This window comes from Zootoca vivipara, chromosome 5, assembly GCF_963506605.1.
Source record: "Zootoca vivipara chromosome 5, rZooViv1.1, whole genome shotgun sequence".
Classification (NCBI taxonomy): domain Eukaryota; kingdom Metazoa; phylum Chordata; class Lepidosauria; order Squamata; family Lacertidae; genus Zootoca; species Zootoca vivipara.
This window is the reverse complement of record NC_083280.1, coordinates 66,594,410-66,607,892: the sequence shown is the minus strand read 5'-3', so window position 1 is coordinate 66,607,892 and position 13,483 is coordinate 66,594,410. Positions and strand designations below refer to the sequence as shown.

Below are 13,483 nucleotides of genomic sequence, written 5' to 3'. Positions count from 1 at the left end.
GGCCTCTTCTCACAACCTAAAGACTGTCCCCACTCACTTTAATTAATAGAATATTATGTCAGCTTAATTTATCCCAGTTACTGTACTGAGTTAGGGTTTAAGGTTGTAGGTCTTTTGAGTGGGTAGTTGTGATGGACTATTTTTCATTTGTGTTTGTATAAAAAATATACTACTGTATTCCTAAGGGTAGTCACCTTTTTTTTCCTACGCTTGCAGTTTCTCTGTTCTTTAAATAACAAATCTGTTTAACAAAACTTTTTTAAAAAACTACAATAAAAAAGCACTCATTTTAATGTGTGTGTGTTTCTTAAAAAAATATTACAGGTTTAAGTACCCTTTGCTGTTCGTTGGATTATACCTCCTTGTACAATTCTTCGAGACAGAGAAGGAAATTTGAAATCTGCATAAAAGAGGCATATTTTTGTTACAGTAAGATCTATTATCCCCCCCCCCCACACACACACACACAAGACCATGGACTTCTGTTTATAACACAGATTATTATCAAGCAACATGGAAAACCTTGTCATTGGATCATATAACTTTAAAAGATAGACACCATACAAACCCAGGTCAATAATCCGAACTTTCTAAAGTTCTGAGGATTATTTAATGATCATTCAGCTGAGTGATAAAGTCAATTACTTTTAGTTAAAAATTCTCTGTCCCAAATAACATTTTCCCAGCTAACTTAGCAGACTGGTTTTCAAATGATATCCTTCTCACCTCGCACACATTTATTCAGACCCACAATTGACTTTTGCCTTGTGCATTTTGTAAACATTGTGTAGACAGTGAGCTGCAATGACCTAGCTATCTGGTCAAAGGGCTGCATGGAGCAGAGAGATACGGCCAGTTAAAGTTTAACCTACAGAACTGTAAACCAACCTGGGGTTTGTTGAACCTTTGGAGTTTGATATGATGATTAGAGTATAACCAGAGTGACACGTCGCAAATTCAGCATAATCAAGGAGAACCCTTCCAGGTGGTGATCTCTGAAATTGCTCAGGTACAGTTTTATTCACTCTGATACCTTATTTAAAAATAGGGGATAGGCTGCTTAGTTTCTTACTGTCAGTTATTATAATTTGTAGGGAAGGACTTAATCTCGGCTTGTTCAGAACAAGAGAAGCATTTGAAATGTAAAAATTCAACTGCACGAGTCTGCAGCTCACAGGATGTATATGGGCTTGTCTGCAATCATGTGTTTATCATACAATTTCTCCAGTGCTGGTAATCAGTTGTTACCCAGTGGCGTGATAATGTTGATTTTTAGTATTTGCAAGATGCAGACAACTGCTCAGATAGATACACTGGCGGCAAAGGCTAAAAAGTTGCCTTCTTGTTGTTTGCATGGCTCGCCTTCTCTAGCTTTTCACCCAAAGCATTGGACATCAAATGTAGACACTGTATTTAGTTTTGTAGGAAAGGTAGCAAGACCAAACAGCCAGCAGAGAGAAATCGGTTGCTTTCATTTAGAAAGAAATGAGGAGGAGGTAAAAGAGGAGTTCCTGACCTCCCCCGCTCCACCAATTCAATTTCGATTTGTTAAAACACAACTCATGGAGGCTAATCATTGTGTGAATGTTTCGCTTACAAAGCAGCTACTCTCTAAGATAAACAGAATTCTTGTTCTATTTCTGCATCCATAGCTGTCTGGTTTGTAAGCAAGCACCTCTATGGCCAGCCAAGATAGGTGCCTTTCATTACCGTGTACCAAAGTGTGTACTATAAATTAAAACCAGGGAATGCAAGATAACAAGTAGTGTCTTTTAATCACGACTATTGCCTCAGGCCTCACAGTGCTCTATTTTAGATCTGGAAAAGATGAACTGAACACCAAATTAAACAAAATGGTTCATATTAAATTGCCCACTGACAGTTCAGCATTTAATGCAAATAGGGTAGCAGCAAAAGACAGACCTGCTAAATTATTAGTGTTGTGGACCCAGAGTCACCTTTTGAGGATGGCATACATTATAAAAATACATAATAATAATAATATTAATAATATTATAATAATTTATTATTTATACCCCGCCCATCTGTCTTGGTTTCCCCTACCTTTGAGGGCAGGGACTGAATGAATATTAACTGACTATTGCTGTATTACTGATACGGTGCCATTGCAAGAAAAACGGTGCCATTGCAAGAAAAACAGTGCCATTGCAAGAAAAACTGAACACAATTTAAAGCATACATATGTATCTATGGATGGAGGGGATGGGAGAAAGAGGTAACATATGTTGTCTTATTGTTGCCTCTGTGTTCAATGGATTACTTCTTGCTAAAGTAACAGTATCATGAGCAGTCAAAGGCAGGAAGAGAAATGCAACTACAAGTAGAACCAGCAACAAAATGTTGCAGAGTGGAACACAACAATTCATTGTTCCAGACAGCAGTTTCTTCTTTCCGGAGACCCCATTCCATTCAGCCTGCACCTCGGTTTCTCATGTTTCCTTTAGCTCCTGTAGCTCAGGGGCTACAGTCAGCATTCTGTAGCCCCTGAGCATGTTCAGACTTCCTTGAACTTTTTTGCAGAACAGTTGGTATGCTTAGATTACCCCCACACACAAAAAAAATTGTTCTGTAAACTTTAGAGCTTTCCTGGCTATGCTGACATTTCTCTATTGATTGAAGTTGGTGTCTGACAGGAGAACAGCACTCAGAGAACTGAGTTTGCTATTAGTGTAGTTCCCATCAACCACGTTTAGTTATCTCATGCAACGGCAAGCTTGTGTTTTTCTTTTTCATGAACTGGATTGTGCATGATGTTGAAGAATACAGTGGTACCTCGGGTTAAGAACTTAATTTGTTCTGGAGGTCCATTGTTAACCTGAAACTGTTCCTAACCTGAAGCACCACTTTAGCTAATGGGGCCTCCTGCTGCCGCTGCGCTGCCACCACACAATTTCTGTTCTCATCCTGAAGCAAAGTTCTTAACCCAAGGTACTATTTCTGGGTTAGCGGAGTCTGTAACCTGAAGCGTCTGTAACCTGAAGCGTCTGTAACCCAAGGTACCACTGTACTTGCCTTGTGACATATACATGTGTTGCTTGCACACAGACACACCCTAATCCTATCTCACACAATCAGAGGTGTTTATTTCAATATTGGAGCTGTTGGCATACTGTCAGCTGCTATCCTCAGGTAAGAGATCTTGGGCTCTAACAATAATTCTTACTTTGAAAGTAATATTGGCAGGGCAGACGGGAGTACAGGCAAGTGCATCAACTTGAGGGCTAACTCCTGTTCCACTCTTGGGGGGGGGGGAATCCTAGATTTTGGGGTAGGAATAATTTCTGTTCGAGCCCAATGAATATATACTGAAATTTGCTGGTATCTTATAGTGAGAAAAATCCAATCATAATGCAGTGCATTTATGAAGTGCTTGGCAACCGTAGTTTGCAGTACTTTTTGTTCCACACTCTGGCTACATCCACACCATACATTTAAAGCACTCTTATAGCACTTTAAGGGTCATTGCTTCCCCGAAATAATACTGAGAACTGTAGTTACTAAGGGTGCTGAGAGTTGAAAGGAGAACCCTGCAGACCACTACAATTCCTGGCACCCTCAAAAAACTACCGTTCCCAGGATTAAAGTGCTATAAGAGTGCTTTAAATGTATGTAGATGTAACATCTGTTCACCTAAGATGAAGTTGCGGTCTGCTTTTTTATTTGTTCCCAAGCATACTGTCCTTCACCATTCCAATGCGATTTGTCTAGAAGTGTCTCTGGCAAGTCAGTGTTTTCAAGTGAGTTGGTCTATTGATCTGCAGAAGACAAACACCATTTTTCTTATCTTATTCATGGGCACAGTTACTATGCTTCCAGCAAGAGCAGCTAACAAGCAGCCTCCAGAAGCAAAAAAAGGGAGGGAAAGCACAGCAGGAGCCTGGAGGGAATGGTAATACACTGGAAACCTGTGTTTCCATCAGATTGAGAAATCCCACGATCTATATCTTCGCAGTGTGCATTGATCTTTGAACAGTCAAGACAAATGTGTCTGCAGATTGGGAGAGGAGGGGGAGGAGAAGCCAAAGCAGAGTGAAGCATTATGAATTAGACAGTTCCAGCTAGATCCTCAAAGGGAACCGAGAGCCAGCCATTCAAATGAGAGCACAACATGTAGTGAGGCTTGCCAATCTTTGGTTATTTCGGCAATGCTGGCGTTATTATTCGCCCATAGCCGTGCAAATGAAAAGGAGCTGGCATCAAAAGAACATGCTGCAAAGGTGGGGTGGGGTGGGGTGGCCACAGCTCAGTGGTGCCATGCATGCAGAGGATCCTAGTTTTATCTGCACACTTTCCATTCTAAATAATAATAATAATAAACACAGATATTAACCAACACTACAAGACTATTTTATATATTGACAAGACTAGCAATGATTAAGATGAAAAGAGATGGTAATGGGATAGTTATCTTATATAATCTAATGCTGTAATCAGTTGGTTTTTAAAAAACAAAAAACCATGGGGGAGAGGGCTATTGAAAGGTACTAGCCATGATGGCTAGGCTCTGCCTCCACAGCTGGAGGAAGCAATGCTTCTGGATGCCACTTGCTGGAAACCACAAGATCTTGTACTCAAATACTGTTTGTGGGTTTCCCCCAGGCAGTAGGTTGGCCGCTGCAAGAACAGGATACTGGACTAGATGGGCCATTGGCCTGATCCATCAGTCTCCTTTTAAGTTATTATTCCTTTTAAAAAAAAACTTATTAAATGCATAATGGATGACATACTGTTAGGGAAATGCAACCCACCACCCCACCCAACCTGAAATGAAATGAAATGCCACAGTGAGCAATAAGTTTACTTGAGAACTCTTACTGATATACCATATACAGTGGTGCCTCGCTAGATGAATTTAATTCGTTCCATGGGTCAATTCGTATAATGAAAAATTCGTCTAGCGAATCCCATAGGAATGCATTGAATTTTTAATTATTTTTTTGCCCATAGGAACGCATTAATTGAATTTCAATGCATTCCTATAGGAAACTGCAATTCTCCAGACGAATTTTTCACAAAACGAATTCGTCTTGCGAGGCAACCTCCGCTCGAAAAATCTCTTCGTTAAGCGAAAAATTCATCTTACAGGGCATTCGTCTAGCGAGGCACTACTGTATATGAAATGAAGAGAACAAGTGTTGTATGGTGGCTAGAGTGCTGTCTTAGAGAGGGAAGACTTGGGTTCAAATACCTGCTCAGATATGAAGATCACTGGATAACCTTCAGTCAGTCACCATCTGACTGAAGAAGTCTGCTGTTCTAATCTAGACTTGAGTGTATACGGTAAAAAGAAAGAATGGGGTTAAGTTCCCCGGTTCTCAATCCTAGTGTCTCCAAGCAGGATTTCCTCTCTGAAACCCTGGAGAACTGTTCCTGGTCACTATAGAAATCTGTGGCCATCCGAGATGTTGCTGGACCTCAACTCCTTTTTAACTTTTCTGCTAGAATTGGATGTGATTTGCAGACATGGTCTCCCCCTCCAAGGGGATGAAGCTTTCTTAATTTCAGAATACTAGCTGCAGTAGTACTCCCACAAGGGCTGACTTCACCATTTTGGGGTGGGTAAAATATAAATCATGGGGTGGAGAGAGCATGGGTCTTGCAAGAAGACTGGGGTGGAGAAAATGTAAAACAAACAAAACAAACAAAACGCCCAACAATAACCCTTTTTGCCCAAGGGTCGTTGGTGTGAGGTGGACTTATGCCCTGAGGTACTTGGGGGAGATATAATGAAGATTTCACAGGGAAAAGCATAGATTCACATGAAAAACAAACACTGTTTTTAACCTCCACCAAATCCCTGTGACTGAAATTCCCTGGAAAAATAATTCACTGTGATTAACAACTAGATTTGTCTGTCAAAATGAAATATCTTCCCCACCTCTCTATCCCCTGCCTTATAAAGCTCTGGTCATTTCCCGAGTCAGCTTGGTTATGTTTTTAAAGAAAAAGAGGGAATAAATGGTCGTGAAATTTTTGGACAGTCGAGGCTACAGAGTGACTGCTCAAAGTCCCTGATCTGCCTTGAGATGCCTTGTTAATTGTGAAGTCCGACTTGGAAACATGAGAAACTTCCCTGCTTCCCCTTGATTTGCATAATTTGGGGTACACATGTAAGTCTATGCACATTCCTAGCTGCTACTTCTTCTCTCCAACACTCTGGGCTCACCTCCTTCCAATCAGCATCTTATGCAGAAACACACTGTGTGGTCTGGTCTGTGGGAGAATAATTGGGAAATGTTGCTTTGGATGGCAAAATAGTGTCAGTCAGGTTTTTCCTTCCCCTGGTGATCCATAATATGCTATGTATTACAAAGTAATTTAGATACAGCCATGTGTATTGTCTGAGGTTTTCTGCTGGTTTAGTGCTCTGAGATACATTCCCAGAAGATGGGAATTTAATGGGTGTCTAGACAAAGGGAGTCTCTATTGTACTCATATTTAATTATTTATTTTACTTGTTGCATGAGCTGACAATGGCCACATCAAAATTATATTAAAAGGGTAAAAAGATTGTAAGTATTTCGACTAAAGAGGTGGGGGAATTATATTAAAAATCCCCCCTCTGAAGCAGCTTTTGAATTTGAATAAAAAGATGTTCTAATTTTAACTGGCCAATAGAATCCCTTTCTTTCTGTAACACTGCGCTTCCAATTCTGAGCTACAAAATATTAAGGAAATTAGAGTCTTAAAAGCAATCTGATAGTGAATAATATTCACCCTATAACAATTTTGCAAACATTGGCAGCTTTCAGTGTTTAACAGAAGCCACCATAGAAGAAGTGAGATAAATGTGAAATGGTAATGCAACTTCAGACAGTACTTCACAATCAAACAACAATTAAAAATTGTTAAAGCAGGGAAGTAATTTTGATAACAAAGGCTTAAAACTAGATATGAATGGGGCAGCCATGCGTATTAATGGGTGTGCCTGCACATTGGGGGGGGGGGTAAAAGAATACATGGGTGAGGGTAGCTAGCCCCCCCACAAACACACCCCAGACAACTGTTACTCAGCCAACTGTTACTCAGAGCAGACCCATTGAAATCAATGTACTTGAATAAGTTGGGTTTATTAATTTCAGTAGGGCCACACTAAGTAAAACTTAGTTGACTACCACCCACTGTGTTCTATGACTTCAAACATTTGTATCCTCTAATCCAGGCTTGCTTCTGGTATCACAACACTTCCCATTCCCCCGTTTTATATGTGAAAGGGGCAGATAAATCCATAAATCCATGTATCTGCCCTGTTACACCTCGTTTCACCCTTACCTATCAAAGCATACCCTCCAGCATGTTTAGACCCACATGAGACCACAGAGCCCAAAAAAGTGCACTTTGGCACTCTGCAATCTTGTGCATTTGGGGGGGGGGGCTCTGTGATCTTGCAAAATCAGATTGAGACAGTCGAGGGGTATTTATTTACCTAGTTTAACCATTTTAAATTATCCCTTGATGGTAGTGGCTTTCCAAGTGGAGTGTTATTGTTTTCATATTCATCTTACTACTACTAAGATGGTGTCTGCTAAATTCTGGAAGCTACTACCAGTTACAGACTAAATATGACCATGATGCTGGGTGGTCTTAGACCAGTTACTGCCTCTCAGCCTAACCATCCTCACACAGTTGTTGTAGAGATTAAGTGTGGAGGAAGAGAACCATGTACACCACCTTAAGCTCCTTGGAGAAAAAGGTGGGATAGAAATGCCATAAAGAAATATTATCCATCACTCATTGGTGCTAACTTGAGCGTTACTTAATGTAGATTCCCTCCCCCGAATTAAAATTTCTATTTTCTGCTGTAATTAGGTTGCAGTCCCATACCCACTTACTATCCTAATACAAACAAGTTCCTAAAATTGCTGGATTTTAGTTTCTTTGTACAGATGTTCATTCCAACAGCATTGTTTAGATAAAGTCACAAAGCCATCATCATTTACTCAAGGTACGTACAGATCTTAAACTGACAAAGCAAACCAAAGCAAACCATCAGTTTTCACGTTGGTTTAAAATCACACAAGCAGGATATGTGAAGTAGTAAAACTTTCATTATTATATTACAAGGGGAACAAGCTCCATATATACAAAACACCACCAAGTAGTAATGAAAAGAGAAGGGGGCAATACATAGTCTGCCTTAAACCCACACATTGCTTCTGTTAGGGCTAAAAGGCACTTGTCTACATGTGCTGTTGTTTTTTAATGCAAATTGCAACAGTAGGATGAGGGAGCTGAAAATTAAAAGACCAGAGAAGGCTTGGCAGGGAATTTTAACCTCATCCTCTTGTATTGTGATCCAGAGGGAAATTCCTCCAAAATTTGCTAAGGGTGAAATCTCCCATTGATACCAAACAGTAACTTCAAAAGACCCACACCAAGGGAGGAAAGTGTTAAATTTCCTCTCCACACCTGCTCTCAGCCCATTAATTATCAGCCTCCTTGTCCCCCACAAACTGATTCAGCTCACATTTTTAAAGATGTGCTCATTAGGCACATTTAGATCAACTTAAAGCCTTAGAAAAAGTTAGGGCCTAACTATACATGATGCCACAATTCAATGAAATAAACCTCCCAAGGGCACCAATGGGATATTCCACCACCATGACCCCTCAGTGTTAATTGCCATGCTGGATTGTTAACCGAAAATATGGCCCATTAAGGGAAAGTTAGCCAGGTGCCTTCAACAGCCACCATTGCCCCTCAATGATGCAAGTAACACAAATCATCTGGTTAATGATGTGTGTACGTGTGTTTGTGTATGATACTGATGCGATTGAGAAACATGCCCACACATTGGTGGTACAAGAGGCAGTTCATTGAACTTGACCATGGGGGGGGCTTTTTGTTCTCTCTCTTTTTAAATACAACTTCTCTCAAAGCCTACTACCTGAAATCACACATTCCCTAAACACAACCATTCCCTGAAGAAGGCTTTTCTGAAACATGACCCAGTCATGTTATACAATATTAACTGTACAATTGTAGAAATTGTTGTATTGTTTTTAGTTTATTGAGTCTGTGTCTTATGTATTTCATCTTATCGTACACCACTTGGGTTGCTTGTGTGTGTGATGCGTTTTACAAATCTTCAAAATAAAATAGCCTTTATGATTCACTTTGTAGTGAGGCCCGCTGTATATTTCTTGCCTGAGAAATCTACAAAGCCCCCAAGTCCCCCCCTTGATTCTCTTTGCTTCGTTCAGGTGTTGGATCTTCTATTTTCATTTTCTAATTCTTTTGAATGATTCATGTACAGTATACCCACCGATATTGTGGTGCTTTCTTTTTCAAAAAATATTAATCTGCTTAATTTATCTCAAATTTGATTACAGTGAGCACCCCTAATTAACCTGATTTTTTGGTGATAATCACTCACAATGGAATCAAATCAAAAATCCGGGGATGGATTGGCCGGCACACAGAAAGAAGCAACCCTCCGCACATTAATGCAGCGCACGGGATATAGTTTGATTCAGGTAGGAGTTTCCCTGTCAAATTATTTCTCCTTTGGGACTGCTCATTTAAAGGTAAATTAAGCACCCCAGCTAAAGTTCGCTCAATGACTTTCAGAACTTAGTGCTTAAATAAGCTGCCTCTCCCTTCCCGCCCACAGTGTGTATTACAAAAATATAAACATTATTCTGTTATAAGGTACAGTGCTGCATGCAATGGGACATTTGATTCCCACCTATGCTGCACCTGGTGGTATTCCAGATACAGAATGCAAAAAAAAAAACCCCAACAAAAAAGCCATGTGATCTGGCTTATACAGCCGCCATGCAATCTCCTTCAGGGGGGTGTGGTCTTCCAGAGGGTTCACATTTCCACACCTGGAATGAAAAAGGGAGGAAGCAGTGTTCACATGGGGAGGGCAGCATTTGCATGCACTGACAACTTCACATGGTAGCTCTACAGTCAAACACTACAATGTAAGCAATTTGGCAAAACAAAAGGCCACTGCAACTATACAAATCCTACTAGCTGTATATTCTACCCTCTCAAGTCTGTCCTGGTCCCACAATTTCAAGTGGGCTATGGGACAGGGTTGCTTTTTGGAGGGCACCAAATACAGTATATTCCTGCGTATAAGACTACTTTTTAACCCAGGAAAATCTTCTCAAAAGTCAGGGGTCGTCTTTTACGCCGGGTCGTATTTCTTATACAGTGAGTATATCCCAAACTCTATATTTTAACTGGAAAAGTTGGGGGTCGTCTTATACACCCAGTCGTCTTATACGCCGGAATATACGGTATATTGACTTGGCTGAAGGTTCTAAGATAGCCTTCACCAACTGGGTCCCCTCCAACTGTTTCGGACCAAAACTCCCAATTTTTCTTAGATACATTTATGAAAGCCAAGATACAAGAACAGATAAAAGTTATGACCAGACAAAGAAAACCTCCCGGTGTGTATAAAAAGATATGCAGTGTTGAGAATTAAGCCAGTGTTCACAGCATCTTTTGTTCTCTTCAATTCAGGAAAATGGCCAAAGGAAATATGGAGGGCCGCCACCAGGCTGGGATGGACCACCACCAGAAAGAGGCTGTGAGATTTTCATTGGAAAATTACCCCGTGACCTCTTTGAAGACGAACTCATCCCGTTATGTGAAAAAGTAATGATTTAAACTGGGCAGATTTCATTCACACACACACACACACACTAGGAATTTGACTGTGCAGACAGCAGCAATCCTGAACCTCTCAGCAAAATCAGGGTGGTAAAATAGAAAGGACTCGTGCAGCTCTTCACACATAATAGGACAGGCATGTTTCCTATTCTGAGAATGTCTCCAGTAGGAAGAACACTGCCATATGGGAAACTGCCAGCGTGCCACAGTGGCTCAAGCATTAGCCTTCTGTGTCTAAAGCCCAGGGTCAAATCTCTGGTTGACTGTAGACACTGGCAGAGGAAGAGGAGTGCGGGGTGCCATTGCAGCTGCCCGCCCGCACTGGGCACTACTCCCCTGCAGGTGGCGTGCCCCACCCCAGGATGTGTGCTCCACCCCTGTGGGTGGCGCACCACGCCCCCAGGACACGCGCCATACCCCTGTGGGTGGTGTGCCATGCCTCTGCAGGTGGCACACCCTGCCCCCAGGATGTGTGCCAGCCCTACCCTTGCCTGCTCTCCGCATGAAGCTCCACCATAGAGATAACTAGATGGCCTCACATAAGTCCTGCCTTTCAACCTAATAGTTGTTGAGTGATTCTTATAAGGCCAAGATATTGCTTTGAGCTTCTTAGACTGCAGGTTTCCCACAGTCATCTAGTTGGAACAAAATGGGGGACTAGATGGGCCTTTTGCCTCATCCACCAGGGCCTTTCTTATAGTCTTATGGTGCAATTCTGAACAAAACACAGTTCTAATAATTTGCATATGACCCTGTGTGGTTTTAAGTACTTACTGGAGGTCTCTAATTTGCAAATACAATTCACAAGTCAGCTTCCAGCTTTCCAGGGTGCAATCCACAGAAAGCTAAGTATATATTATCAGGAGGACTTTGTGTGTGCAATGCCTAAGAATGATTTCACAAGTGATACTAAGAATACTTTTTAGCCTTGACTATGCCACTTCTAAGTGTTGTTAGTGAGATATATAAAATGGAAAGAGAATTTTTTAACTGAATGTAATTATGGAGCATATGGTGCTGTTTTCATTTCCAGTTACGGGAATTTTGAAATGCTAATTCAGATCCAGATACCCCTTCACCAAAGTAGCTGGAACCAACCACAAATACTTACAATAGTTTCCACTGCTTTATATAAATGTTTTGAGCATATTTTATATGTCTGGTAACTTGCATCTGATGAGGTTGACACTTGCTTCCTCTCGTCTCCTGAGACATTACATCTGTTATGTCTTTAAAGGTGCCACAGGATTCATTGCTGTTTTTTCTTGCAGCAGACAAACTTCTGTAACTTTGGATTATGTATTCTCAAAGCCCATTTCTACAATACCTAAACAAGTCAATTGCTTTCTATGCTGAGATACCATGTTAACCAATCCGCATTCATTTGGAAACATCGATTCATGTTAAGATTCCCAATGTAAACCCATAGGTTAAAATGGGGAGTGCCAGAGCAGTTGGTATGATCTATTAGATGCTCAAGGCTGCCAATCAAGCAACAGCCACCATATCCCTTCATCACTTATTCCACCTGTATCCCAGTATCTTGGTTGAAATGTAAGTGCAGAATCAGGCGAAGCAAGGAAAAGTTGGTACCTTGAACTAGGTTGTATTGTTTGTAATACTGATATTGACAATACTAGTGACACCCACATGGTGCAATGGACAGAGTTTGGGCCTGGAAAGACCACAATTTGAATTCCTGCTCAGCTATGGAACTCAGTGAGTAATCAGGTGGCCAGGTGGCCTGCACTTTTGATATTCATACAGAAGATGGAATTTCAGCAAGTGAAATTTCCCTCTTCCACACAACTCTTAAATGTGCAGCAGCACAGTCTTCTTCTGCACCTGCCCTTCTTGCCAGATGTACTTCACAAGTTTTGTGATGGTGTCATGGGAATTCACCATATACTCTCTTGAACTCCTTGGAAGAAGGACAAGAAGAAAACATGATAAAATAAACAATACAAATCTTCCTCCAGTAGGATTATTCCTGCATTTTGGAACCTATGTCCCATTTTTTATATTCAGCACCATAAAAATCACTTTCTTGCAGCTTAGTTCTGAGTGATAGAACCTCTGAATCTGGCAGAGTGAGCTCTTTAGACATGAATTATTATAACTGTGTCCTGAGAGAACATTCTTACAGCCTTTATTCACATCATTGCTCCCATTAACATCAGTAAAAACTATTTGTGATAACCCCGCCTAGAGAAACAAGCCTTGGCAATGGGGTCAAAGGCTTCTGCAATGAGACAAAGTATGGGGGAGCTGAGAGAGAGAGTGCCACTGCTCATGACAGGAGTTTGTGCTGTTAAAGAAAACTGCATTGCACGACTAACTAGCTAAATCTTCATGTGCATTGGAGCATTGTCTTTTCTGCTGTTATCAGAGCTTTGGTTTTTGCTGTCTGTGGAACTGGAATTGATCATCGAAATTTTGAAGGGTGGATGCAATGCCCGTGAAGACTACTAAGAGCACCATTAGCACAGACACAGTCCTGCGTCATTTGCCAGCACCTTCTTGTTTTGGAAACCATGCTTCCCCTCTCCTGAGACACACCATCAATATGAAAGGGCAATGGGCTAGTGGTACAGTATTTATACCCAAACTTTAAATGAGGGCTGGAAGGGATCCAGTCATGATAGCCCTTTCGGTGAAAGCAAGACCTAGCAAATCCAAACAGTAGCTAAGTACTATAGGGTGTGCTATTGTCTAATGTGTGAGAGCTGCTCTAAGCCAGAGCACCCTGCAGGACAATGATACACACTTGTGTGTCCCCCATCCCAAGTTTATGGTGTTATCTGCACACAGGAGCTCAGACAGGGTGTTATCA

General features: G+C 41.1%; 1 protein-coding gene across 3 annotated transcripts in view; it reads left to right on the top strand.

Annotated features, from left to right (window-relative positions):
• The first annotated feature begins 922 nt into the window (after positions 1 to 922).
• The window catches only part of A1CF (APOBEC1 complementation factor), a 31,443-nt gene continuing 18,882 nt past the window's right edge, over positions 923 to 13,483 (top strand). For 2 of the 3 annotated variants that reach the window (XM_060274882.1, XM_060274881.1), the window contains exons 1-3: positions 7,446 to 7,966; positions 9,354 to 9,497; positions 10,501 to 10,635. In XM_060274882.1, the coding sequence (XP_060130865.1) occupies positions 9,399 to 9,497; positions 10,501 to 10,635 (234 nt within the window). In that variant the 5' untranslated portion in view covers positions 7,446 to 7,966; positions 9,354 to 9,398. Of the gene's footprint in view, positions 1,010 to 7,445; positions 7,967 to 9,353; positions 9,498 to 10,500; positions 10,636 to 13,483 lie in introns of those variants that run through there. The other variant, XM_035137837.2, reaches the window with a different exon arrangement.